At 54.5% G+C, this 27,831-nt stretch overlaps 1 protein-coding gene and 1 non-coding gene across 5 annotated transcripts in view; one reads left to right on the forward strand and one right to left on the reverse strand.

The window, feature by feature from the left end:
* SMPD3 (sphingomyelin phosphodiesterase 3) overlaps positions 1-27,438 on the forward strand; it is a 79,662-nt gene extending 52,224 nt beyond the window's left edge. For 3 of the 4 annotated variants that reach the window (XM_074370530.1, XM_074370531.1, XM_074370532.1), the window contains exons 2-9: positions 708-775; positions 13,960-15,482; positions 20,490-20,565; positions 20,681-20,836; positions 21,630-21,719; positions 22,007-22,070; positions 23,937-24,099; positions 24,381-27,438. In XM_074370530.1, coding sequence (XP_074226631.1) covers positions 14,172-15,482; positions 20,490-20,565; positions 20,681-20,836; positions 21,630-21,719; positions 22,007-22,070; positions 23,937-24,099; positions 24,381-24,482 — 1,962 coding nt within the window. In that variant the 5' untranslated portion in view covers positions 708-775; positions 13,960-14,171 and the 3' untranslated portion in view covers positions 24,483-27,438. The remainder of the gene's footprint in view (positions 1-707; positions 776-13,959; positions 15,483-20,489; positions 20,566-20,680; positions 20,837-21,629; positions 21,720-22,006; positions 22,071-23,936; positions 24,100-24,380) is intronic. The other variant, XM_074370533.1, reaches the window with a different exon arrangement.
* TRNAT-GGU (transfer RNA threonine (anticodon GGU)) lies at positions 1,246-1,319 on the reverse strand. The gene has a single exon. It is a non-coding gene; the product is annotated as a tRNA-Thr (tRNA).
* Positions 27,439-27,831: the final 393 nt, after the last annotated feature.

Raw genomic sequence — 27,831 nt, forward strand, 5'->3', positions numbered from 1 at the left:
ATGTGGGGAACCGGTGCCTTGGTGTCCAAAGATCACCACTCACACGGGTGTCCTCCCAAACGTCCCCTCCGAAGACCCCACCGAGTTCACGAAGTGTTCCCGCTCAGTCTCCCCTCGCCGATCTGTCTAACCCTACTCCTTATCTGCAGCAAAATCCCTCAGTTCTTCCTCTCAACGCGGCTTCCTCCCCGCACCTCACCCCCGTCTCGGTAGCCACTGGCCCTCTTTCCGGGTCTGGGTTCAGCTCTCCCCCACCCCCAGGTACCTTAGCAAGGCTGAGATCACACAAAGCTCCTGGAGAGCTCCGATTGTTCTAGCTTCGCCTATCAGATCAAACCCAGGCCCCGCTGCTAGAGCTCTGAATTCGCTTCTCTCTGCCCCCGACCCCGCACTTCTCTGGCCTGACCTGGGTCCAGGGGTCCACATGGAAGCCTCATGCCTCCCACCCGCGGAGTCCTCCCCACCTGTCAATCCTCCTACTCCTCGGGCTTCTCTAGATTTGTTGCACAAACCTCCGCCCCCACCCCCTCTGGCTGGGCTTCGTGGGGACAGCCGGGCCCACCCCCTCTCCTTGGCGACGTGGAGGGTGTGGCAGTGCCTCCAGCGCAGGTGGGGCCCTTTGATCTTTGTACCTGGCTCACCTGCACTGAGCTGCTCAGTGGCTGTGGAGTTCCATACACCTCTGTGAACCGCTCATTTCCTTTCAGGTCCTTGACTCTGCATTGTGTGCTCCCTCTTCAGACGGAACAAGAAGGTCCCAACGACCCCTCCTCAGGTAGGACAGGGACTTCTGGAAGGGGGGGTTCCAGGCTTCTCCTCATAGGCTATCTCTTAATGTTTTATATAAAGAGGTGCTGGGTGAGATAGTTTGAGAAGAGGTTCTGCTGCTTGATTAAAAAGTTTGAAAACACAACTCTGGGGTAAGAAATCTGGGGCAGGCAGTTTGGTCCTATTCTGAGCCCCCCCTAATGTAGTTCAATGCCAGTGGAGGGGGTTATGTCTGACACACCCAAATCTATGGAGAAAATACAAACTCCTTCAAAAAGGAGGAAAAGGATTGAAGCAGCACGTCTCAAAAATGAAGGAATATAATTTAAATATCTTGGAAAATGTAATCAGATATCATTACCCATTAAACTATTATAAATTTTTATTTTTAATGCTAAATCCCAGAGCTGGTAATGCTGCTATGAAACAGGCATTCTGTTTTTTGTTTTGTTTTGTTTTGTTTTGTTTTCAATGAGGAGGAGGTACTGGGGAGTGAACCCAGGACCTCATGCATACCAAGCACGTGCTCTACCACTTGAGCTATACCCTCCACCTCAAACAGGCACTCTCAAACAACCTTGGTGGAAAAGCAGTTTGGCAACATGATCAGAAGTTTAAAGTTTACCTCATAATTCCTAGTCTTGAATCCATCCCCAAAAGACTAATTCAAACTACTGGAATAAAAGTAGAAACCTGAAACACAATGATTCCCCTGACAGCTGAGAACCTCAGTCCAGGAGCCAGGACAGCAAGACCATTCTAAGAACCTGCCCCTCCCAAATATTGGCAAATTAAATGTTTTCATGGTCTCTGGGGAGGTCACCAAGCTGGAGGTAGGGAGATTTGGGGATCCTAGGTGATGGTGACTGGATGGAAAAACAAAAGAGAAAAGAGAAGCTGGATGAGGCCAGCAGTCCACAAGGAGGGAGGGAGACTACAAGGGCACAGTGGGAGTGGGTGACAAATGTAACTTTCAGGGACTGGAAAGAAAGGGTGAGGATCTTGTTTTGTGGAAAATGAGGGGCAAGAACAAGCAGGACAAGGGGGATAGTGTGGGGAACTTGTCCTGGAGGTAGGGGGGGCTTGGTGCTGGATAGTGCTCATTTCAATGTTTTGAATATATTTGCATAGCACTTGTAATCAACCTTGGTGAGAAAGGTAGAGAGGAAAGGAAGATTGGGTTCTGGTGACAGGGCCACATCTCTCAAGGACTGTCCTGTACTTTTCTGAGTCTCAGTTTTCTCATCTGTAAATGGGGCCAACAGTAGCTGCTTGGGGTGGCTGTACAGTGTAAATGTACCATCGGTGTCAAGAGCACATTCTGTGAGGTGTGTGCTGTGCAACATCTGCTCAGATGTCCCAAAAGGTGGATCTGTTAGTTGTGCCTTTCTGAGGCTCATTTCTAGTGTCCCTCATGTCTTTGCCACAAACTGGCTCTTAGCTGAGCCGCACCTCACAGAGAGAGTGGAAGGGAGGGAGGAAATGAGTTTGAGATTCTGAGCAGGCTGCAGTGGTCCCAGATGAGCTGGATTGCTGAAGCTGCCCTAGCTGGACTCCAGGTCTGCAGGGGGCAGGGCTGACACTTGTCAGCCAGTCTTTAGGGGTTCCTATTATCTGCCTACCATGTTCAACACACAAGTAGGGTCAGATGATGGGATAAAATACTGAGTGCCTGCAAAAGAAAAACAGAACCCACATGCCCCCCCCAGGACTGGAGGTTGAAAAGGGTAAGTGAGTTTCAAGGCTGCTGGTATCAGCCAGGTGGGCAGGACCTTTGGTCCTGCAGACACCCCATAGGGCCACACACATGAGGTCCTCCCTCCCTTTGTTTTGAGGGATGGGCCAACTTTGCTCAAGCCTCCTCTCTCTCAGTTCTGTGTCTAGCATAGTAAATCTGAAAGTGTGGGAGGTTGGTCATCTTTCTGGTGTGCAGACTGCAAATGTGCAATTAATGCATAGAAACTGCCAGCTCTCAAGAGAGTAATGGCCCATGTGAGCTGGGTCAAAGGTCTCTAGTTACCCCTGGGGCCACAGAGAGGGGACTGGCTGAGGTTTGAAGAGACCATCACTGTGACTTTCATACCCTGAGCACCTCTGCTGAGGCCTCATCCCTTCACACAGATGAGGAAACAGCCTCAGGAAAGGCATGGAGGGCTAGAAGGGGGCAGTGGGGAACTGTGCAGGTCAAGGGCCCCTGGGACTCCAACAATAGGAGGCGACACAGAGCTGTCAGGCTCTTGGGCCTTGCCTCCCCTTTCCTGTCCTTCCCTACCAGGTGCATCTTCTTGGGGTCAACAAGGGCACTGAAGAGTTTAGCAGGGGAGCAATGTGGTCCGATGTGTAGTTTAGAAAGATGCCAGCAGCTGCTATGTGGACAAGAGGAGAGGAGGCCAGTTGCAGGGAGACCAGATGGTGGCTGTTGCAGTGTCTAGGTGGCAGAGGGCGAGGTTTGAACTAGGCATGGCCGTGGGAATGGATGCAGAGGGTTAGGGAGGCAGAACCCTCGGCTGGTGAGAGGAGCTGGGGTATGGATGAGGTCCAGGGTCCGAGGAGGACGCAGGAGACAGAGCTGGTATTAGAGAAGTAGAGGAAGAGGAATGATAAACTTTTAGGGGAAAGTGGAGAGCTGTCAGTTCAATTCATGGGGTCAGAGATCAGGAGAGACACCTGGGCTAGCTGTCACCTGGGGACAGGTGAACCATGAAAGATCAATCAAGAGAAGAGGCAGGGGAAGTTCTAGCTCCTCGGGGGCGGGCCAGAGAAGAGGGGACAAGGGGCTCTGAGAAATAGCAAGCAATCCAAAGATAGGAAGGGAACAAGAAGGATGGTTGCCCAGGACCATGGGGCAGAGAGCTGAGGGACAGATGAGGATCAAGCAGCTTAAGACTCCTGCTGAGCCTCTTTCTCAAAGCAAATCTGGTTGAAACTGCATAGACTGTTTTCTCATTGGTGCTTACCTCCGTTCTGGAGATTTTCTTTCCGAAACTTCACCAGAAAGTCTGGTGAGACACCCTGTCCACCTTCTGTCTGGCAGTGGGGGTGGTGCAGGTAGCTTCAAGCTGGGTGGCTGCCCAGACCCTCAGCCAGCCAGAGGGTCAGCCCTCGCAGAATGCAGCCAGCACAGGCAAGCTCTTAGTACTCTGAGACTCTGGGCTAGTCTGGTCTGCGTGGTGGATGTGGGATGCTAACTGGACATTCTAGGCATTTAAGTTAAGCAAACCCAACTAGGGATGAACTCTAACTGAATGCATTGGATCCTCCTCTCAGGCCCATTTTCCACAGCTGCTCCTCCCCCGGTGTCTCCTCCTGGCCTGCAGTCTGGGATGTGGCAGTCACTGTGGCAATCAAAGGCACAGCCTAGCCCGCAAGATTTCCTGAGTGAATCTGCCTCCCTAGTGCCTAACCTCAGCTCTCTCTGACGCCCCGCCTCACCTCCCTCCCTTGCTCACTGCTTGTTCCACCCGCCACCCACCACTTTTCTGTCTCCATACCCTCTAGGAGGACACCCCCACATTCAAATATACACACCTAGAAAGCAAGTTTCTGCCTCTGGAAATTCTTGGCCCCTCGCTGTGAAATACCCCGAGCAGTCTCAGTGCTGCATCTGACTTACAGGGAATGGATGCTGGGCACCCCCAGCCTCCCAGCTTGACATCTGCTGCCCTGCCCCTGGCCCTGCCCCTGACCAGCCCTGGCAGGCACCCATCAGCCAGCACAACCTGGCAGAGCCTGACCACACCTGGCCTCTTGGCTCTGACCCCTGAGCATCAAGCACAGGCTGTTCACTACACCTCAACCTGCAGTCCACCTCAGTGGACCCTCGAGTCTCCCTCCTCCCATCCCCTGCAGGCCCTGCTTGGCCCCTGGAACCAACCCCATACACCAATCCCTGGCAGAAGTTTCCAGTGGATTTACTTCCCCATGTCTACGGAGTTACCTTGCTACCTATATCACCAGCCACAGCCTCTCATCTGAGCAGAAAGTGTTTCTACTAAAAATCAAAGTTTTAAGGCTCAGCTCCCTGATGCCTCAGAGTCCTGAGGACCACAGGTACAAAGCAGAAATCAATTTTTCAGTCCATACATTGAGGGCATAGGAAAGAGTTAGTGACTCATCTGGCTTGGATTCAGGGCAGAGGAACATCATTATTATCATTTAAAGTGAAGATCTTTTTGAAGAGAGTCTGTTCTGGACAGTAGATCTCTCCATATTCCTGGGAAACCAAGGGCTGTCAATCAGGAAGGTTTGTTTTCAGTAAATGGGCTGATTAAATGCCAAATCAGAAGCCTTCCTCTATTGGTCTCGATAGGATGGGTTACTACATGTGGGTTAGCTGGAGCCCTGCTCCATGTCTCTTCAGCCAGGGACCCAGGTCAACGTGGCAGAAGAAGAAAACTCTAGAAGGTCTCACATCTGCTGTTAAGTACTCTGGCCCAGCAGGGACACACATCATTCACTCACAGCTCATGGGCCAGAGTTGGCCACACGATCCTACCCAACTGGAAGGGGACTGGGAGGTACAGTCCTGCCTCATGCCTAGAAAGCATGCTCCTGTTGCTCTTGGGGCCAGAGGAAGTGAGGCAAGAGTCCTGTCTCAGGCTTGGAGGCAGATGTGGACACAAAGGGAAGAAAAGTCTACCCAGATCTTCATGAAGACAAAGCATGCTTATCTTTTAAGTTAGTCACTCCTGAATAAAGACGTGTCATGGTCTATACTAGCATGTCTACGTTTGCAATCTGGGACATGTGGTCTCCATGACCAGAGCCAAGAGGTCTTGTCCCCCTTTTCAGAAATGTAGGATTCAACAGCCAAAAGCAGGTGTAGACAATGCACCACTACCAGAGGACCAGGGGTTAATTGGAACCCAGAGCCTCAGAAGACAGGTTTGGAAGGCAGGTTTGGTAGCAGCAATTAGAGGGAACTTAGGGGGCTGCAGACCCATGATGTCTTCCTGCTGGTCTTTGCTGAGGATGAATGACTAATTCGCAATCCTATGCAAATGAAGCTCTGAGGCCCATAACCCTGGGCAACAGACTCCAGCAGCCCCAATCCCCTCCCAGTTACAAATTCTGGAACAGGCCCAGGACAGCCCCACAGGTAGGTCAGAGGCCTCCTCAAGCAAGCAGTCCATGGTTCAGCCTGAGCTGGGGCATCCTCTCTCAGGGGGATGGGGTCTTCTGGCTGGTTCTCTCAGAGCCAAGGGCTCCTGTGGTACTGTGGACCTGAGGGTAGCAGTGGCCTGGGGTCCAAGGTCTCTGAAAGGGTCCGGGACAAAGGGCTTCAGCCCTCAGTGGTGAGTGAGATCCAGTCTTGGTGCAGAAATGTAGCCCTCGGCTGACTGCCCAGTGCTGTGACGAGGGTGGGTGAGGTGCTGACGCCTGATTTTATTTACTCATTCACACTGATTTGCTTTTTAATCTCTGCATAAATTCTCCTCCAGGACTCGGTTTGTTAAATGTTCTTTGCATAGAAGACTTGAGGCTGAATGTGAAATGATACCCTTCGGAAGAATTTTAGCAAGTCTGTTCCGTTTTAGGGAGGTTTGTTGTCTTTATCTGTGTTCTCTGGTGCCTTGAAATGCCTACACACTGTTCAGCAGGCCAACCCATTCCAGGAGGAAACGCTGTACTTGAAACGCAGCTGAACACTGAGTCTGCATAAATCCTGCCATTTGTGTGGACTTGTATTTAAAGTTCTACTCCCACAGAAAGTATGTTGTCATTGCTTCTTAAGCAAACTATGTTCTAAGCCTTGTTCAGCTCATGAACCATTAACATCAGCCCTCATGTCAGGGAAGCAGGGACTTTGCTGGGACAGAAGCCTCAACAGCAGAGCATGAGAGAAGTGAGATTCCTCCTGATGTCTATGAGGAGGGACTCTCCTGAGGGTGGAGGTGGTGCTGGCCAACCAGGTGCATGTTGGGGGCTGGCCCTTAGCTAGTCACACAGCAGACAGCATAGGGATCACCTGAGGCAGGTGATGTGACCTGCTGGGGGGTTCCAGGATCCCCTGCTTCTGGATGTTTGTGAGGCGATGCTCAGACACAGAGCTTAGCACCCGGGCCGGCTCAGAGCCCTTGAGGTAGGCGGCCCATGCCCATCCCGATGCTCAGCTGTTGGCACATGGGCTCCTGATTTGGGCCTCGCTTAAGGCACTGCCCTGGCGCTGCCCTGTCAGTGCCAAGTGGAGCAGATCCTGTGACAGAGCAATCTCAGACCTGATTTTCATCATGGAGGAAGCCCTCACCCTTCAGGATCTCCCCAACCCTGGGCCCAGCCCCTTTGAGGGCACAGGATTGGTGGGAGCCCTGTGGGCCTCAGCTTCCAGCAGACTCTAGACAGACAGATCTGGCTGCAGGCAGGTTCTTGAGTGTCAGACAATGGTAAATGAGGATGAGAGAAGATGCGGCTCAGGATGGCTTGGGTATAGATTTAGGTATGAGCCACCATCCAGCCTTCCCCTTAATGGCCCCCTTTTTGGTCACCAATAGATGATTCTGGAATGGCAGGCCATAGAGGGCAGGGTGGCCAGATCTTCAAACTCAGCCCCCTCCTATGATGGAGCCCACACTCCCAGGGCAAGTGCCCCACGGGACCCAGGGATACTGCAATTTTAAATATCAGGTTAGTTCAGGCACCTTGGCATGTATACCGCCAACCTGGCTAGAGATTTTCTTTCCAGTCATGCAAGAATTGGCTTCATCTGGGCTTTCTGAGTTCTGACATGGAAATGCCAAGGCTGGCTGATTGAAGGAGTGCCACAGAGCTGCTTGCAGCCTGTTCCTATTCTCAGAAACCACATGATGCATTAATAGCTCCCATGGAAAGTTTCTTTTTGAAAATTTTATGGCCCTTCTGCCTGCATTTGGCATCTGCAGAGGCCTCTCACTTGGGCTTGTACGAGCAGCCCGCAACAGACAGTCCTGCCCAGAGATGGAGGCCCTGGCATCCCTGCACCATCCTCACCCCTCATCTGGATTAGCACGTCATGTTCCTTGTCAAGCAACCAACCACACAAGGAGGAAACTTTGAAGCTCCAGCAGTACCAAGGGCCTTTGCAGCAAGGAAATTAACAGTAATAGTAGTAACAATAATAAAAATAATATTATAGTCATCCCTCAGTATCCACAGGGAATTGATTCCAGGACCTTCCACAGATACTAAAATCCAGAGATGCTCAAGTCCCTTATAGTTGGCCCTCCATATCCAAGGGTTCTACCTCCACAGATATGGAAGACTGAGGAACCACATTTATGGAGGGCTGACTGCACTAGAGATGTGGCAGACACCATGCTAAGTGCTGCCCATGCATCATCTCCAACTGCCCTGAGATATTCTTACTATGTGTGTTTAACAGATAAGGAAACTGCAGCTCAGAATCAGTTAAGTAACTTGTCCAATATCAGCAGGAGGACCTGAACCCGGCACATCTGACACCAGAGTCTGTGCCTGTAATGTCTACACTGCTATCTCTGGGGTATGCTTGTGGGGCACAAACTGCAGGCACCAGATCTTGCCAGGCCTTTGAGGACTCAGGAGGGGGCCCACCTTTGCTCAGTGGGCAGGCCAAGGGGTATCACAGGAGGTCCCACAGGAGGTCTACACAGGAAGGGAACTGATAAGAACTAAGTTTTAGAAAGATCATGTAGCAGGTATATACGAGACAGGATTCTTTTGGTGGCAAGTGACAGAAACCCAACTCAAGGTGTCTAGAACAAAGGGTATTTTGCCAATTGGAAAGTCTGGGGATTATGTTGGTCCCAGGCATAGGGAAACGAGCTCAAAGATGTCACTGGGACTTGGCCTCTCTCCTTCTAGATCTAAGGTCTGTTTTCCTCTGAATTGGATTCACTCTCAAGGAAGGCTCCAAAAGCTTCAGGCTCTCAGTGCTTCCATCTCAGAGAAAATGCAGGCCTCTTTCCTGAAGGGTCCAGAAAGAGCTAGGGTCGTGTGATTGTTCAGCTTGGGATCAAGGGGCTGTGGTGCCAATTGGCCTGGTGTGGCGCATAGCCCTCCCTCTGGATTGGAGCAGGGCAAACAAAAGCAGGACTGCCACTGCCACAGCCACAGAAGGCTAGGATTTGGGTCTTGCTGTTGCTCTGCTGGGAGTTCCCAGGTTGGTGGGGGGCCCGATGTGCAAATAGATACTTCTGATTAGAGGAACAGTCAGGGGTTTTGCAAGGAAGGGAGGGTGTAAGAGGGGTTGGGAGGCCAGGGAGGGCTTTAAGGGAGGCAGATGCTTTGGATCTCGAAAGGTGACTAGGCATTTACCTGGCACAGCTGTGTAAGTGGGAGTTGTCGTTACATCGCATGTGTTCACGCCAGACCCCAGGCCCCAGTTCTGCTTATGGTATGTGGCTTTCAGGGATTAGCCAGGATTTGTCTGACCTACATCACACAGAAAGGCATCCTCTTCTGTTGTTCTTTCTGTCCTCCTGGCAACGAGTTGACTCCAAGTTTCGGCAGCTCAGAGCCCATGTTGCCATGCCAACCCCACCCCAGCAGGCATCCAGGCAGAAACGGGCCGGCCGATCTCAGTGCTGCCAATGATGCGAGTACATTCTGGTAATTGGGTTGAAGCAATCCTTTCTGCCTTTCCTGCGGAAACCTGGGGCTTGGCCCAGCTCCTGCTAGATATGAGCCTGTGGACACAGAGAGGATGTGAGGAGGTGCCTCTGCTCCAGGACTCCCAGCCCTGCTGCTGGGAATGGAGGGCTCAGCAGGCATGAGGACTAGATGGAAGGGGTGTGGGAAGGCCAGGTCCCATCCTAGCCCAACATGGGGCAACTCCTGACCCTCATCAACTTCCCAGAAGTTCCCCAAGCAAGGCTCAGAGATCCCAAAAGATGGTGCAGCTTCCTCAGAGGGGCCAGGGCTTGCTTTGGCCAGAAGAACTGGTCTGGCTTACTCACTTTCACACCACAGGAGAAATTCAAAGCCAGTACCCCTAGGACATTTTGGGCCTCTGTGCAGCTCATCTTGGGTACCAGCACACATGCCAGGTCCACTTCCCAGGGAGATGGAAGTGGGACGGCTGTCTTGATGCCAATCTTATTTGGCATCCAGTAGCAGAGGTCCTGTCCACTGCGGCTGGCCCACCAAGGCTACTGGGGACCTGCCTCCCCAACCCCTTCATCTTCAACACCCAAACAGGACCAGGCCTGGTCAGGCCCTCTTACTGGGGATGCCCTCTCCAGGGTATGGCAGAGTAGCCTGCCCCAGAGCCCTCCTGTTAGTGACTTTGAGCAGAGTCCCCCTTTCCCGTGTTGTGGTAGCTACAGGTCACAGGTTAGCAACGAGGGTCTCAGTGTTGACAGGTCACGAGAGATTATCAGTACCCACAGGACTAACTGCTGTGTGAGCTGCTTGCTGTCAATGCCCCAGGCACTGCTTGCTTGGGAGTGGCTGGGCCTGTAACCTCTCGGATCCTGCCCAGGACCTAATAGGCCACATAATTGGGTTAAGGAGCAAGCCTGGGTCTTTACTTCTAAGACAGAGTTATGACTGCTGGGAGCCCTCCTGTGGACACTGTGTAGACCTCTACACTGACCCCAGTGCTCAGGAGTGACCATGGGGACCTGAGGGTGTCTGGGTCTCCAGCCCATCTGGAAACCATGATATTGAGGCAGATGGTATCCCAGGCAATCCTGGAAGCCACATACCAGGATTCAGAATAAGGATAAGCCCGAGGGTGATTGTAGGCTTTAAAACAGGAACCTGAAAGAGCAGTCCACCCTGCGGGGTTGACAGGCAACAGCTCAGCACACATGGCCTTTGAGGGACCTGTCAGCCCCATGGCAGACTCAGTGTGGCAAAGGTGCCAGCGCCAGGACATGGAAGCGGAGAACTGGGGCATTGAGGAGGGGCAGGAGTTCCTCACTGGGAGACAGAACCTGGGCTGGAAAGGGCGCAGGCTGGGCCCTGTGTGCTGCATCCTGCCCGGCCAGCCCTCCGAGGATCCTAGGTTCTCTGAGAAGCTGCCAGCCCCCAGTGTTTAACTCTCGCTCTCTTTCATGGGGAAAGTGCAGATCAGACTAATTAATGTGTTGTTGTTTGTTTACCCTCCTTTCACTTCACCGAGACAAAATAATTAACCACAGAGCTTTAGAAACTGGCTCCACTGGTGGCAATCCCTTTTGTGTCAACTGCGTCAGCAGCTTCTGTGAGTAGATGCAGGGACTGTATGCAGGAGCAGGGCAGGTGGGCAGCCCCTAGAGGCTCCTTCTGTCCACGGCGCTGCGGGAGGGGAGGCTCGTGGACAGGGGACCCAAGGTAGCTGTGAAGGGCCAGGATGGCAGGCAGGAAGGGCTGAGGTGCTCGGGTCTGCCACATCTTGGAGGACTGTCGTGGTGGCCACTGCTGCCTGTCAGCCCTCTGGGCTGCCAGCCACCTAAACCCATTGATGTCTGAATGGAGACCAAAAACATCCCTATGACCTGCTCAGGGGAGGCAGAAAGATCACGCCTACCACTGACACTGCAGGCAGGGCTGGGGAGGGAACCTGCCCAGAAGGGCTTCTGGGGCCACAGCAGGAGTAAGGGAGACCTAGGGCAGCTGAAGAGCCCCCATGCCCCTCAAATAGCCCTGTCATGGCTAACAGCAGATCCCAACCCTGATCGGCCAGTGTTGGGGATGAGACACACAGGAGAACAGGTTTAAGAATTTCTCTCAGGAAGCCTTTTATGAAGCTAGGCTGTGTTTACCTCTGACCCGTAACAAGGCTACGTCCACTCCGTGGAACATGAGCCAGTCCTGCTTGGAGGGCAGCACAGTGTGGAGAGGGTTTCAGGGGTCACAGGCAGCCTTAGATGGATCAAGGCAGACACCCCTACCCCTTACCCCAGGAGGTGGCATCTCAGCTGGGCCCTGAAAAGTAAGTAAGGAGAAGCTGATAGAGACAAGGCAGGAGAGGAGTTTCAGGAAGAGAGCCCGGCAGGTGCAGGCGCCTGGGGGTCAGACAGCAGTGCGCATCTGAGATGATGGGGGAGTCCAGGTTGGGGCTGGGTGAGGAAAGAGGTTACTGAGGACAGGAGCACAAAGCGTCCCTAGACAGACTGGATTGGGTGTAGGGGAGATGGTGAAGGCCACTGTAGAGTCTGAGGCTCCAGGATATCATGGGGGTGGGAGGAATGCAGAGGATGGCCTTCTGGCTTCATCATCATCCTTGACGGTGAGCTTCATTGCTCACACCTGAGGGAGGGGCTCCTAGTCAGATGGCTGTGGTGAGTAGACATACCTGCTTCTCCAAACTGTAAACTTCCAGTGTTTGCTTCAACGTGATTTCCTCTGAAGTAAGTAAAACCTTTGTGAAACATTTTCTCCAGAACCAGACACAGCCACCAGCTTCAGGTTCATCTTTAGACACTATGTTCTGTTCAAACGGTGGCCGCGGAAGTGTGACTGACACTGTGGGGCTGATCAACCAACATTCACTCACTCATTTCCTGAGATCCTCCTGGTGCAGCCCCTGGATCCACAGCACCCTCAGTGTAGCCCCTTCTTTCAAGAAGTCCCTGGTTCTTCTGGGAAGGTAGCCTCACATTGTGAGCATTCATGATCTAGAACTGCAGAGACCAGGCCACGCACAAAGGGTACAGTGGAGGTAAGCCACCTGGCAAGGGGGACAAAAGAGCCTGTCTGAGGAGATGATTTCTAAGCTGAATCTTAGAAGAAGAGCGGTGGGCTAGATGAGGGCCAGAGGAAATAGCAGGGCATGAACAAGTAACCACACCCCAGCCACTGGGAGGTGAGCACAAAGGTGGCTGGGGCTGCAGACACGGGCAGGCCTGGCTGAGGAGATGCAATGCCCAAAAGGGCTGAGCGAGGCCTCAATGGGGCTGAAGCGTCTGTGACATGGTCAGATTAGACAGAGTCCCTCTAGCCATCATGTGGAGGATGGCCTGATGGGGAAGAGGCCAGGAAAGTGAGTGATGTGTGTCACAGTCCTGGACCAGCACAGGGGCTGCAGGGGTGCTTGGATACATAACAGGGACTCATGGGACGTAGGGACTGAGGGAGGGCGGAGTCCACATGGCACCCAGGTCCTGGCTGGGGTGACCAGGAAGGCAGGAGGAAGGGAGGGTGTGGGGCCAGGACGAATGGCATCATGGACACAGACACCAAGGTGCCAGGGCAGACAGGGCTGGGCCAGTGAGACAGTGAGCAGGAAACGGGTCCCCCAGCTGATCTGGTCATGAAAACTCTGCGTTATGCTTATACCAGCTTTACCACAGAATGATCAGCCTTGGGTTCCTGGAGGCTGGGTAAACACTCCAGACTCTTGTCTTTATTGATTCTACATTCAGCACAATGACTGCACCTGCGGCCTCTCCCAGGCGGGGCCCTGGGCCTGCTCTGAGATTCAAGGCAGCTCCTGCACTGGCTGGGGTCGGGACCTGGGGTGACTCACCCTGGCAGCTGTGGACCTTAGCTGGGCCCTGAAACTACATCTTGGGGGCTGAGAGAAGCTTGGGGCCGACCCTCAAACCTCAGGGAGCTTCTTCAGAAGTCACAGAGAGCATCAGAGTCCCGTGTAACTGGGTAACTCTGATCATTCTGGAACCTGGGAAGGCCCATGCTGTGCCTGGATCCTTGTCAGGCAGGGATTTCTGCTGGGGGTCAGCAGGGGTGGGACGGCAGAGATGGTCTGAGGCTGGAAGCTGGGGCACAGTGAGAGCCTAGTTGTGGGGGACCCTCCTCCCAGGGGTCCTGCCAGTCACACTGCCCTCCACCCTAGGACCCTCTGGTGCCTTTTCTCTGCAGTTTATTCTCTCACTGTCTTGACCCAGTGGGCACTCAGTGACAGGCAGCTGTGTTTGCAGTGCCTCTGACTCAGGCTCTCCCCTCACCTGTTCTGAACACACCCCTGGCTCCCCAAATCCTGGGCCAGTTTTCAACCAATTAGGTTACAAGGTCAAAATGGTCAGCTAGAGACAGTCATGTCACCAAGCAGTTTACTCTAAGAGAACCAAACATCACCAAGCAGTTTACTCTAAGAGAACCAAATACATACAGGAAAATGGAGTGGGCCAGGCCAGCTCCTGGCCCCAAACACCCCACGAGAGCCTGCTGGCTCTGGCCTGGTCCTTGGAACAGTCAGAGGAGGCAGGAACAGGGTGAGCAAGTCAATGGCCCCAGCATCTGACCTGCTCCCCTAAAGATGAATGAAAGTCTCCTCACTTTGTTTTGCAGGTTCTCCAGCAGGCCTTGGTGGCCCAGCATGGCCCACTGAGGTGAACCATGACTGGCTGGCTAACACGTGCCGCTGACCATCCAGAGTCCCGTCTCACCAGGAGGTGACCCCTCCTCCAGCTACCCCCTACTCACCCACCCCACCCAGGAAAGTGCCCGCACTGCCACAGACACCATGTAGTAGGGCCGGCCGCGGCACCCAGTGAGCTGCGATGGTTTTGTACACAACCCCCTTTCCCAACAGCTGTCTGTCCGCCCTGCACGCCGTGTCCTGGGCCCTCATCTTCCCATGCTACTGGCTGGCGGACCGGCTCTTGGCCTCCTTCATACCCACCACCTACGAGAAGCGCCAGCGGGCTGACGACCCGTGCTACCTCCAGCTGCTCTGCACCGTGCTCTTCACACCCGTCTACCTGGCCCTCCTGGTCGCCTCACTGCCCTTCGCATTCCTTGGGTTCCTCCTCTGGTCCCCCCTGCAGTCTGCCCGCCGGCCCTACGTCTACTCCCGGCTGGAGGACAAGGGCCCTACCGGCGGGGCAGCCCTGCTCAGTGAATGGAAGGGTACAGGTCCTGGCAAAAGCTTCTGTTTTGCCACTGCCAACCTCTGCCTCCTCCCTGATTCACTGGCCAGGTTCAACAACGTTTTCAACACCCAAGCCCGGGCCAAAGAGATTGGGCAGAGAATCCGCAATGGAGCCAGCAGGCCCCAGATCAAAATCTACATCGACTCACCCACCAATACCTCCATCAGCGCAGCCAGCTTCAGCAGCCTGGTGTCACCGCAGGGAAGTGATGGCGTGCCCCGGGCCGTCCCTGGAAGCATTAAGAGGACGGCCTCTGTGGAGTATAAGGGTGACGGTGGGCGTCACCCCAGTGACGAGGCTGCCAATGGCCTGGCCTCTGGGGACCCTGCCGCAACCGACAGTGGCAGCCTTGAGGATGCCTGCATCGTGCGCATCGGTGGTGATGAGGGGGGCCGGCCCCCCGAAGCCTTCGACCCCCCTGCTGGGGGCCAGGCCAGGAACGGGGCTGGCCGTGGCGAGACGCCCAACCACAGTCAGCAGGATGGGGACTCGGGAAGCCTGGGCAGCCCCTCAGTCTCCAGGGAGTCCCTGGTGAAGGCACGGGCCGACGGCGGCAGTGGGGAGCCAGGTGCCAACAGCAAGCTCCCGTACAAGGCCTCCGTGGTGAAGAAGGCAGCTGCACGCAGGAGGCGGCACCCGGATGAGGCCTTTGACCACGAGGTCTCAGCCTTCTTCCCCGCCAACCTGGACTTCCTGTGCCTACAGGAGGTGTTTGACAAGCGGGCGGCCGCCAAGTTGAAAGACCAGCTGCATGGTTACTTCGAGTACATCCTCTATGATGTCGGAGTCTACGGCTGCCACGGCTGCTGCAGCTTCAAGTATCTCAACAGCGGCCTCTTCTTTGCCAGCCGCTACCCCATCATGGACGTGGCCTATCACTGTTACCCCAACGGGCGGTTCTCCGACAGCCTGGCCTCAAAGGGAGCGCTGTATCTCAAGGTAGGAGGCCTCAGTCAGCCAGTCCTAGAGCAGTGGTGGGTGGAAGCAGGCCCCAGCCAGGGGGTCCTCACTCTCTTGGAGGACAGTGGGCAGACAAGGCTTTTCATGGGAACTGGAGGGCCCCCAGCTCGGGGACAAGGAAAATAGGAACACAGGGACAAGAACTGAAGCTCCAGGCTGGGTGACCTTGGGCAATTTCCTCCAATCTCTGAGCCACCCTTTCCCCATCTGTAAAGTGGGGTAACACTGAGTCTCCTCACATGGTGGGGAGTGGCCTGTGAGCGGCGAGGCCTAGAAGGTTCTCATGGTGCTGGTGGTAAAGATGGCAGGCGGTGAAGAATGAGGAGGCTGTCTGTACTGTTGCAGACAGATGGTTGCAGGTTGGGCTCTCAGGCCACTCCCTTGGGCTACCAGCCTCCATGGCCAGGACGCCCTTTCCCTCTTGGCTGTCATGCGGCTGCCACACCAGGCACTCTGCCCACCAGCCCGAGGCTTCACTTCCATAGTAACTAATTAAAGTGAATCATAATTATTTCTGCTAATTTGGATGCAATTGGAAGAGATTTAGACCATGGTAATTTGGTCATTACACATTATCCTCTACTGCGGCTGACATGCTCAGCGTGTTGACTTTCTGGTCCCTATCCAAAAACTGCTCTTGGTGCTTCCAGAGTTTTCTGAAACATCGTTTGGCCAGCTGCTACAGAACAAGCTTTGTGCCCTCAGAGGCAGCAGCTGCTGTGGGTGTGGGTTCTCTCCATATTCCCCTCAAGACTTCTCAGTTCTCCCCAGAAGGGGGGGTCCGTGAATGGATAGGGGTGTTGCTGTGTCTAATCTGGAAGCCCAGCGTGGTGAGGTTCTCATCTCCAGGCCTCAACTCTGACCGTGCTTGGCCTGTTCAGGAAGTGCCGCTTGTCAGCCAAGCTCCTGTCAGGAGTGAGGTAACGGGCTGATCGTCTGCACGGAGCCTCTGGAGCAAGGGCCGCACCCCAGTGCCCAGACCCCCACTTCCTCTTGTGTGGCTTAGCAGACAGAGAACTGGGGACCCCAGCTCTCCACTCACAGTCTGAGTTGCTGAAATTGAAGGCATTCCTCTTATAGGTGAGCAACCTCCCCATTTTGGCATGTGGTCTATCAGCGTTCTATTCCACAGATGTATTTTTGTCTCAGCAGCCAGAGTGACTTTCTGGGGAAGGAGGGGACATGGTGTCAGACTTGGGGCAGTGAAGGGAAACGAACCTTCTTCCACCCTACTACTACTACAGATGGCTCAGAGGCCAGGGTCCCCTGCAACCCCACCTGCCACCCACATGCCCTCTCCTCATCTTTGTCCCTGATCCAGCACACCCTGACCACCATGCCCACCAGGATCACAAGTCTCCCTGGGACAGCCTCTCCGCTGTGGGCTTTCCTCCAAACCCCCACCTGTCTGCCCATTCCTTCCAGATCTTTGTTGCCTGCCAATCCACCTCTCTGCCTGTTCCTTCCAGATCTTTGTCGCCTGCGCATCCTTTAAATGCTAATGCTCCCTCTACCTCCTGGATCTAAAAGTAGTCTGCAGGTATGCTGAATGTGGTCCATGCCATTAAAAAATTTTCTTGTTGGCCAACACATAAAAATCAAGCTATTTCACATAAAACCCAATCTGCAACTTCTCTCCCCACCTTGGCAGATCTGGCAACACCAGGCCTGCTACATTCTGCCCAGATCTCAACCTGAGCTGGGGGTTGGCAGCCCTCACAGCAGGGCGACCCAACTTGGCCAGCCCTCTTCACTTCTGAGTGGTTATCTCAGCCAGCCGGCCCCAGGCACCTTCCCCAGGAAAGTGACTCCATGGCCTCCATTTACACACTTGCTGAGGGTTCTCTGTGCTCACCCAGGGTCCCAGTTTCACTTTGCAGATACCTCTGCCCCCCACCAATCCCCAGCTGCACTGTAATGGCCCCAGCCACCATTCCTCTGCATTCACCCATGTGTGTTTCGGGGTGTCCTCCTACTTCTAATCCATCCTCCTCTTGTCCCAGGTCTGATGCCTTTTGCCCCTTCCTGCTGCCTGGGGGAGAAGCCCAGCCTTCACCTGGGCCCCTCCTATGTCCCCGGGCTCTGCTCCAGACACACACTGGTCCTGGTCCTGCCCCAGACTGGCTGCCCCACCTCGGTGGAGCTCTCCTCGGCGGCATCTGGCACAGCAGTGTTCCTTTGTGGATTCCTAAGCCCTTTCCCCCGGGTGTCTTGCTGCTTGCCTCTCCCATCAGACAGAACAAAGAGTGAAGCCATTGTGCCCAGCACAGCAGACCTAGCTCATCTCTGTTGGCGAGAGTGTGCCTGTTTCTCTGCATGGAGGAATGAAGTAAATGAGGTTTCAGGAGCCACGCTAGCTCCAGGACAGCCAGGGGCTGGAAAGGTGCTGACTTGGCTGTACAGAAGCCTCGCTCCCTTCACTCAGGGCTCTCCATCCAGCCCTGCCTTCCCATTTACTCTGAGACATTTCCCATCACTTCCTGTCCTCGAGTAAAGTGTGCTTCCCTGCTACCTAGATAGCCTGAGAAGAGCGGGCTGGAACAGCTTCTCCCTCACTTACGAGAGCCTGATTCTGAACCCTTCTTTGTTGACAGTCTTTGCCCACCAGGACTAAAGGCACAAACTCGGAGTGATTGTTTGTTTTTGCAAGAGAAACATGAGCTTCTGCGGCTCCCGAGGACTCAAGCCAGGAATCAATAAGTCCCCACACATAATAAAGTGGATCTTGGCAAGCTCACAGGGCTGATTGAGAGCGAGGAAGGGGGTGGGGGCTTGAGATATCTCATTCTGCATGTCTATCCTCCCAGCAGGTTCTCCTCAGCAACAGAGCTGAGTGGTGCCTCTGCACTTGTCCCGTTTCTGCCCAGGACTCAGCCCAGGCAGGTGACATGAAGAGCTGAGTGAGGGGCTGACGCACTAAGAGCATCAAATGGGCGGCTGCTGAAAACCCTGGCTCAGTCACTAAAGCTCAGAAAGCAGCGTAGAGCAGGGGGTGGAGCTGGGCATGGGCCGCAACATCAGATTTGAGCATCAGATGTGAGCTGGCCTCAGTGGAGCCTCATGACCCCAGGACAATTACAGTGTAATTTTAGTATAATCCTCATAGCTGTTGTAGGGCTCTAGTAAGGCCATGTCCATGAGGCACTAAGCAAGGGTGCTCACGGTGTAAAGGTTAATAATGAGGAGTAACAGACTCCTGGCCTAAGGAATGCGGGGGAGGGGGTTGAGAAGCGCCATCGTGTGGCCTTGGAGGACATTGTGTTTTTGAAACAGGGGAAACAAATGGTGTGTGATTTCTGAGGCACTGGCAGTAGGGAGCAGGGGGTACCATTGGGCTGAAGACTGGGTCTAGAATATGGCAAGGAGTGAATAGTAAACATGTGAGTTTATAAACAGCCCCAAATCCAGGCCCATTATCAAGTAAACAATCGTCCATTCCCCCTGGACACTGGAAAGGAAAGATGTGCACTGATCCAGGCTTGGAAAAGGGATGAAGAGTTGTAGAAAGCTAAGGGTGTTTGATGATGCAAAAGTCCCTGTGGAGAATAACGCTAACCTGACTTCGGCAGTAAAAAGGATGGAAGCCTCCCGAGGCTCTCAGAGCAGAAGACTGCAATGAGTCCAGGCCACTCTTAGCTGGAGGCCGTGTAGAGCTGTGCTCAGCAGATGCCAGGTACACCCACCCTGCACCTTGCCCCTCAGCCAAGAACTGGCCTCTACGGTCTTCCTCCCTGGAGACTCCCTGGGGTCCAGGGCCTGGAATAGATCATCATAGAAAACCCAGTCTGGAACAGATTAGCCAAGTTTGGGGAAGAAAGCTGAAGTTCAGATGGGAGGACAGCCCAGAGAAAAGAGGGTAAGGAGCCAACCAGCGGCCTCTGGGAAAGGCAGCCAAGGATGGTTTGGGAAGCATGCTGGGAGGGATTCTCGCGTCATAGCCTCCAGCATGTGCGTGACCAAAGGACCTGGTAGAGCCGGCAGGCTCAGCAGCCATCCCTCACCTCCCCAACCACAGCCTGACAAGGGCCCAGGCTTATACCAGGCTCACTGCTGGGGGCCGAGCTGTCTGTGACATACAATAGAGATACTAGTTTTATTACACCAATCTATGGAGACAGCCTGCCAGGGTCACATGCGGTTGGGCAGGGACGCAGGAAGGAGCCCCCAGCCCCACTCCACCTACTAGGGACTCTCTCCAGTGAAGGAAGTGAGCAAGAGGCAAGGACCCAAAGTCTAGGGAGAGTGGAGCATGAAGGCATGAAGAGGCTGCTGTGGAGGAAGGAGGGCTGGGCTTGGGATGGAGGCTGTGGGGTGCATGGGGTCAGCCCATGACACAAATGCCATGGAGACAACAGCCAGAGCTGTCATCCCAGATCTGGGGACTACTGGGGACCACAGCCAAAGAGCAGAAAAACGACCACTCATGAAGCCAGAGGGTAAGAGACTGGGAAGAGAGCGAGCAGAGGGCAAGGTGTAAGGCCTCTCAGAATGGACGGAGGGTGGCGGGCTTTGTGGCTGGGCTGCACTCCAGAGGAGATCTCAATCTAGACATCTGAGTAACGGGCTCCAGGGTGTGATCAGGTTCAGGGTATCACCAAGGGGAGGAAGAAAGAGCCACCAGACAGGAGTGGACAAGGAATCATGGGGCTGGCACTTGAGAGTCATCCCTCTGGACATTCTGGTCACCAGGAGACAGCAGGGACTTAGGGAAGAAATCTTCAGTGACTTCTGCATATCTCCTGTAAAGCCCTGCATGAATTGTCGGTGCCACTCACCATTTCTTCATGCATCTGCCTCTCACACTGGACCAGAAGCTCCTGGAAGCAGGACATGTGCTGTTCCTCCTTGGGCCCAAGTCTAGTCAGGAGCTGACAGAGCTGGGCTAATGAGGGTCTGACCTGGCTGGGGGACAGTAGTCACCAGTGTCCCCCTGAGCAATGATGACTCACAGTTCTCGTTACCAAACCCTCACCTCCTCCCCCACAGGTGCAGGTGGGAAGCACACCTCAGGACCAAAGAATTGTCGGGTACATCTCCTGTACACACCTGCACGCCCTGCCAGGTATGGTCCAGCGGCCAAGCTTCAGCGGGTGGGGGATGTCCCCCCAGAGGGCTGGGATCAGCCTGGCTGGGGTCTGGCTGCTGCTTCATCATCTCTCTGTGGTTCTGCCCCACAGAGGACAGTGCCATCCGGTGTGAGCAGCTGGACCTGCTTCAGGACTGGCTGGCTGATTTCCAAAAATCTACCTCCTCGTCCAGCGCAGCCAACCCCGAGGAGCTGGTGGCGTTTGACGTCATCTGCGGAGATTTTAACTTTGACAACTGCTCCTCCGGTGAGGCATGCTCCTCCTCATTCAGGTTGGCCACTGTAGGAAGCATGGGTTCCAATCACAGCTGGAAAGACTGTTAGGCAGCTGGAAGAACTTCCTACTCCTCAGGAGCATGGGGATGAGATGGTTAGCAAGACCATGTTTTCTCTGTCCCCGAGAAACCCCCGAATGAGAAGAGCCCATGCTCTGCATAGAAAGCTCAGAGGTCACTTTGCTGGAGACAAAGACCCTAAAGATGAACCTCTGGCAGGAAAGGCTGGGAGCCTCTGAAACCCAGATTAAGGGCGAGTCAGCTAATGATATTCACCAAGACTTCATTTAGCTCTTACTTTGTACCAGGCCTATTCTAATTTTAATTCTGACCTGTTAGGACAGGTCACCTTCCTCTCTGAGTCCTGTAGGGTCATTCCTCACTCAGCCCGGGCACCCAGGACAGTGAAGGGCAGGAGTCCTGGCTGTGGCAGCATCAGCCAGGGCCCCAGGGTTTGCCACAGAATCTGGGAAGGCCTCAAGATCACTGTCCCCTGAAGCCAAAGTGGGACAGTGACCACTGTCCTCAGACAGAAGGAAAGCTGAACACTAGCATGTGTGTGGTGGGGGGCAGGAGGGTGGGATTTTCAAAGATACAGAAAACCAGTGACAGATGAGCCACAGACCCTATCCAGAGGCAGTTACTGAGTGATAGGGACCTGGTGGCTCAGAGTAAATGACCGGAACCAGAGGCAGGTGGCCCTCTAAGACAGGCCAGATACCCAGAGGCCCACAGCATCCCTTCCCTCCCTTCCTCCCTGCACAGACGACAAGCTGGAGCAGCAGCACTCCCTGTTTACACGCTACAAGGACCCCTGCCGCCTGGGGCCTGGGGAGGAGAAGCTGTGGGCAATTGGTGAGCTGGAGCTGGGGCTGGGGCCAGGGGCTGGGGCAGGAAGGCAAAGGGACTGCTGAGGCCTGAGCCCACTGTGCTGAGGCCTGACTCCGCAGTCTTCCCAGAGAGACCGGACAGACCTCTAGGATCTGTCCCTAAATCCCTACTGCTGGGGGCGGTGGTTGGGGGGCACTTAGCCACCAGGTCAGCAGAAACTCTCGCCTACCCCTCCTGCCCTAGAGAGGCGGTCCTCCTCAAGGCTGGCTGGGCCCTGCCCGCAGTGACCACTCTCATCCCCTTATCCCCAGGTACCCTGTTGGACAAGGACGGTCTCTATGATGAGGAAGTTTGCACCCCTGACAATCTGCAAAAGTAAGTGTCTAGCACTCATGCTGCTGTGGTCAGGTTGGGTAGGCAGATCCAGGCATCTCCTAGGTCTGGGAGGAGCACTGAGCCCGGACTCAAGTGTGGAGAGATGGGCTCTGTGGTCAGATGAGAGCACACAGCTCCGTGAAAGGACGACTGTGAGAGCCTCAGGGATGCAAGCTGAGGGGCAGGCGAAGGCCGTGGTGGACCTCACACCCCAGAGGTATCCTTACCAAGGAGAAACCTCTGAGTAGGCCTGGGGTCTCGAGGTGGCATTTCCTATACCAGCACCCAGAGGCCTGGCCCACTCTACAAGAGCTTGTCCTGTCCCAAGACCCAGCCTGCCTTGGGCACAGAAAAAAGGACCAGAATCTCCCAGGGTGAGACCAAGCACTGCGCAGACCCCTGTTGAAGAGCCCTCGGGATGCCGTCTGCGGTAGTTACCAACTAGGCAAATGAAAACAGGAACAGAGCTAACACAAGCTAGTCATTTTCAAAATAGAGACAGTTCTATTCCAGTCAAACTGCATTCTTGAACCCAACAAGACTTCCATAAAGGACACATTTGAGAGGCCAGCAGCAGAGCCAATTTATAATTCACAGCCCGAAACTGCACACAGTCACGGCAATGGCTCCTTGTAGCTAATTTGAGCCAATTAATTAGATTACAGACTAAATTTGAAACATCATCCTATGCCAAGAAAATTATCTTTTTATGAGATGATGATTTAAAAATGACTATCAGTAACTCTTAGATCACTGATGCTGTAATTAATTATCAAAGGCAAAGGACAGTAATGGATTACATTTCTGCTATGTAACCATGTTCTGCATGTCATTAGTGTTATTTATCTCAAGGCTGATAAAGACCTCGTAGAAATCCACATTTGCTGGCCATGCCTGTCCAGGTGCCCTGTCCATTTGTCCAGGCGTTAGGTGGCTGGGCGGGCCTGTGCAGTATCTCTCAGGGGCTATGCCTCTCACCCTTGGCACTGGCCTGAACCAGTCCTCCATGATGGGGGGTCCCTTGAAGGCTCCTCCCCACTGGTGTCCAGGCTCTGGAGGAAACCTGACAAGAAGCAGATGGCAGACAAGGAGACAGAAGACCCAGATTCAGGGTGTAATGCTCCACCTGAGTGCCCTGCCCTCCCTATAGAAAGAACCCTGACCAGCATTTAAGCACTAATATCAGTTACCTTCCTCTGAGAAATGACAGCCACATCCCACCTTGTTCCTTTCTTGGCACACCTGGTCCCTGAAGTGTCCTAGGGCCACAGCAGTTGTTCTTGTGTTAGAAGAGAAAATGGTGGCTCAGGTTTGATGGCACAGCCACTCAGGGACAGAATGACATAGGAGTCCAGCCCTGGGATGGGGCCTGGGTACTCTCCTGGCTACCCTGCCCCACTGCTACTTAAAACAGGAGTCATGAGTAAGGGGGTAGGGGGCCGTTTGGGGACTTCCAGAAGAGAAAGGTCCCTGAGGTTCACTGTAAAGACCAAGTTCCCCAAAACAGGCCCCTATTAGCTCAGAGCAGAACCCCATCCTGGAGACGAGATGAAAATTCTGTCCCCAACTTGGTCACAGGCTCTGGGTGGTGCCAACATCCTAGTTCAGAAAGGGAAGGCGAGTGCTGGCTTTCCAAGGTGGACATGGGGCTGTCCTGGAGTGGCTCAATTCCGTCTGGAACTCGCAGGCTCAGACTCCGTCTCCCTCCATCCCAATTCCTTTTTGGGCTCATGGGGAAGATAGATCTCAAACACAGGGGTTTGGTCTTTCTTGGGGGCGAGATCCTGGTTCCACACTCAGGACCTGGTGTCAGGGCTGGGGGTGGGGCTCACCTTCCCTTCTTGTGCCTTCTGTCTGTGTGAGCAGGGTCTTGGAGAGCGAGGAAGGTCGCCGGGAGTATCTTGCCTTCCCCACCAGCAAGAGCCCTGGAGGAGGCCAGAAGGGACGCAAGGACCTGCTGAAAGGCAACGGCAGGCGCATTGACTACATGCTGCACGCGGAGGAGGGGCTGTGCCCAGACTGGAAGGCCGTGAGTCTGGGGCTGGGCTGGGCTGGGCAGGGCACCCAGGCCCTGCCCACAGATAGGGACCCTGTGCCCTGTACCCCTCAGCAGCACTGAGCTCTCCTCTGAAATGGGACCTGCCAGTCCAGGAGGCCTTTGGGACCCAGAGGTCCTCCCACCCCTCTACCTTCAGGAGGTCTAGGCCAGCCCCAGCCTAGGGCCCCAACCCCTGCCAGGCCCCTCCTTTACAGGATGCCCTTTGGGTCTAATTGGGATGTTTCTTCCTCGCCCCCTCCTCACTCTCACAGGAGGTAGAAGAATTCAGTTTCATCACCCAGCTGTCGGGCCTGACTGACCACCTCCCGGTGGCCATGAGGCTGATGGTGTCTGCAGGGGAGGAGGAGGCATAGACTGGCCACGTCATCACAGCAGCGGGGTCTCCGCCAGCCCTGTGAACTGCAGTCCCTCCCTGGCTGTGTCCCCTCCAGCAAGCACTGCTGGTGCTGGGGGAGGCGGGCAGGGGCCCGGGAGAGCCACGGTCAGTCCTGAGTGAGCTGGAACCAGCGCTGCCTGGCACCTCTGGGCACTCGTGGACAGGAGTCAGGCCGGCCCAGGGAGTCCAGGCTGCCCAACCAGTGCCATTCTTTCAAAACGTGATTTTCTACAAATCTACAGCACAACCTAGTTTGTAACCCATGGGTTAGTATGAGAACCGGGTTTCTGTACTCTTTGTATCTCTTCTCAAGCTTCGTCCAGGGTTCATTACTTCTGTCTGCTGCCATGTTGTCTCGCATGCCTGCACCCTCGCATGCACGCTGCCCGCATGCCACATGCCACGCCACAGCCACAGACCCCTTGCTCAGGCCTCACCCAAGGCCAAACTCCAAACACAATCAGAACCAGCCAAAGAAGCATTCATTCCTGGACACAGGGCCACCGGCTTGCTGCCTCCAGCTGGGACAGCTCACAAGCAGGGACCATGAGGGCTGTGTCCAGTTACCAGCGAGCCCAGGCTCTTCCCCAGGGTCTTGCATTCAAGGGCGATTACATTTTAAAAAGAAAAACGAAAAAGTTAAGAACAAAAATAACCCTTCACTTGAGAGGGTCTGCAAGCCACGAGGGAGAACACTGCTCTTGGCAGGCTCCCTTTCCCCAACACAGCAGAGCCAGGAGCCTCCCTCCAAGACTCCAGTGTGGGCAATGGAGCCATAGACAGGAATCTAGGGAGAGAACGTCACTTTTTTACAGGAAGAAGGGGAACTAAGGGGGGTGGGGGGCTTCTAATTTTGAAAGTGATGTATTTGTAGCTTCTCTTCTGTCAAAACCAACACATCCTCTTCTTTCTACCTGATCTGCCTCCCCTACAGACACCTCTCTGGTTCAGGACCAATCCCTCCCTGGGACTGTCCCCATCCACGTGCTTGGCTGAGCTCAGGAACCTTCCACCTGCCTCTGGGTGGGGCTGTGGCTCTCCCCAGAGGGCCCTCCCAGGCCCATCCTCAACAGCAACCCTGGGGGCCCTGGATGAAGGGGCTGGAAGCCAAGGTGCAGGGCAGCCTGTCCCCGCACCAGTGTGCAGGCCAGGGGTGGCAAGGCCAACGGCCCCTGCTTGCCCTGGACAGGGAATGGTACTGGTTGGCATACAGGCACATAGATGTCCACTCTACCACCATGTGACCAGGGCCAGCCCCGGGCACCTAGGCATGATGGTGTGGCAGACCCTGCAGGTGAAGCCCATAGCTCCCCATCCCACGGCAGCACTGCCTCTGCCCACCTGCCTTTTTAACACACCTGGGGATGCCCCCCAAAGTCAAGCAGTGAGGGTTTTGTCTGTTTTCAGGTACAAGGCCCCACCAATTCCAGGGGCTGTTCTTTGCAACCCTGACTGGTCTCCCCTCCTCACAGCACCTTGACCAATGTGCCCGCCTGGCTCAAAGCCAATTTTTCCTGAGGCTGGGGGTGCATCAGGACCCTGCTGCCAGGAGCCTCCTGGTGCCGGTGCCCTGATGCTGTGCCTTGTCACCTACTGAGCTGCAAGAAGGACCAAGAGGGGGCCAAACAGCCAGCCAGAGGCCAGGCCCTGTGCTGGGGCAGGACACTCCTGAGACACACCTGTGACAGCACTGGTTTGTCTGAACCCCCTGGCCAGAGTAGCAGCTAGGCTGAGGGCTTCACTGCTTGGCACATTTTCCTGGCTAGGCACCCAGCCTCACCCCAACTTGAGTCAGGAGGGGCTGCTCATCGCTTAGGGTGCAGGCCTCCCTGGCCTCTCTGGCTGCACCCCTCCTCCAAGGCCATGGCTTTGGGGCCTTGGCTAGGCTTCACTGGGTCAGAGGTCCCCCCACTCCCCAGAGCAGCTAGCAATCTGCTCACAGGTAGGGCTCAACTGAGCAGGCACCATGCCTATGTCTGGGCCTAAGCTGAGGCCCCAGGCTGCGGGTCAGCTGTGTACTCAGGAGAGCAGTGGAGGCAGAGCCAGGGCTCCTGAAGCAGAGCAACCCCAGCACAGCTTCTACCCCTCAGAGGGGCCGCCTGCCTCCCAGGGCAGCTGGGTGGGAGCCAAAGCACAGGGGCACAAGCTTCTCTCCCTACTCATGGGGTGGCCTTAGGCAAGTCATACCTCCCTGTGCCTCAGTCATTTCCTGTCCTAACAAGGTTGCCTCTGCCCAGCCTGCCTGGTGTCCAGAGCAGAGTTGGCCTGCGCTCCCCCCAACCCTGCTCCCCTGACACTCCCTCCGGCACGGTCTCAGCACCGAGGCTACCATTGCCCAGCCACATGTTCCATCAAGCCTGTGGACTCCCAGGGTCACGCACAAGCCAGATTTTTCCATTTCAGTTTTTAAAAAAAGAAAGAAAAGACACATTGCCAGGATCTCAGACTCTGCGGCATTGAGGCCTGGGAGGGACAGATACGGGGTCACCTAAATCCCCAACCAAGGCCCCACACCTGCCCCAGGCCCAGCCTCCAGAGAAGCCAGGAGGCAAGGGTCAGCTTTGGAAGAAAACAGTCATTTCATTTGTCCAAACCACCTTGAGTTTTAAGTATGGATATTAATCTTGATGCTTTTTAACTATTGTATTAACTTGCTAAGATTTAGAAATACTGTTTTAAAAAAGGAAAAAAAAAACACTTTTTTAATTTCTGTATTTTTTTTCTGTATGGTATCCTCATGGGACATTAGGGGTTTTATATGGTAAGCACACCTAAGATTTTGGTAAAAACATTATCAAATATATATCCAGACAATTCTTCCCTAGAAGAAAAACAATCTTAACACATATTTTGAAAGGAAAGGTGTTTTTTTTTTCCTTTACTGGTGCTGAAAGGAAGGATGGATAATGAGAAAATAAAACTGTGAGGCTCAAGGCTGGTGTTCTCTACTTATTTGAGTGAGAAGCTGGGGCTGGGCTCTGCTCTGACTCCAAGAGGCTGGGTGGCCAGGTGGGGCTGTGGGGAGACCGCTGTGTGGGGTCTGCCTTTCCTGCCTCTCCCCGACAGGATGGGCACAGCCTGGGTCTGCCCTGAACCACCAGAAAACCAGGCCACTTGGGTTCTCTTACTCATTCCCTCTGGAACTGGGAGCCAATAGCAGAAGGGTACCTTGAGTGTGGGGAGAAGCAAGGCTGGGGCCTCACTGGGACTCTGGCCTTCCTGACAAGGCAAGGCGGGGCTGGCATGACCACACTTGTACCCAGACTTCCAGGGGATGAAGTTCCTCTGCTAGAAAAGGGGGCACACAGGAAAGGGCTGTACCTCTT

This window comes from Camelus bactrianus, chromosome 9 (assembly GCF_048773025.1).
Source record: "Camelus bactrianus isolate YW-2024 breed Bactrian camel chromosome 9, ASM4877302v1, whole genome shotgun sequence".
Taxonomy (NCBI): domain Eukaryota; kingdom Metazoa; phylum Chordata; class Mammalia; order Artiodactyla; family Camelidae; genus Camelus; species Camelus bactrianus.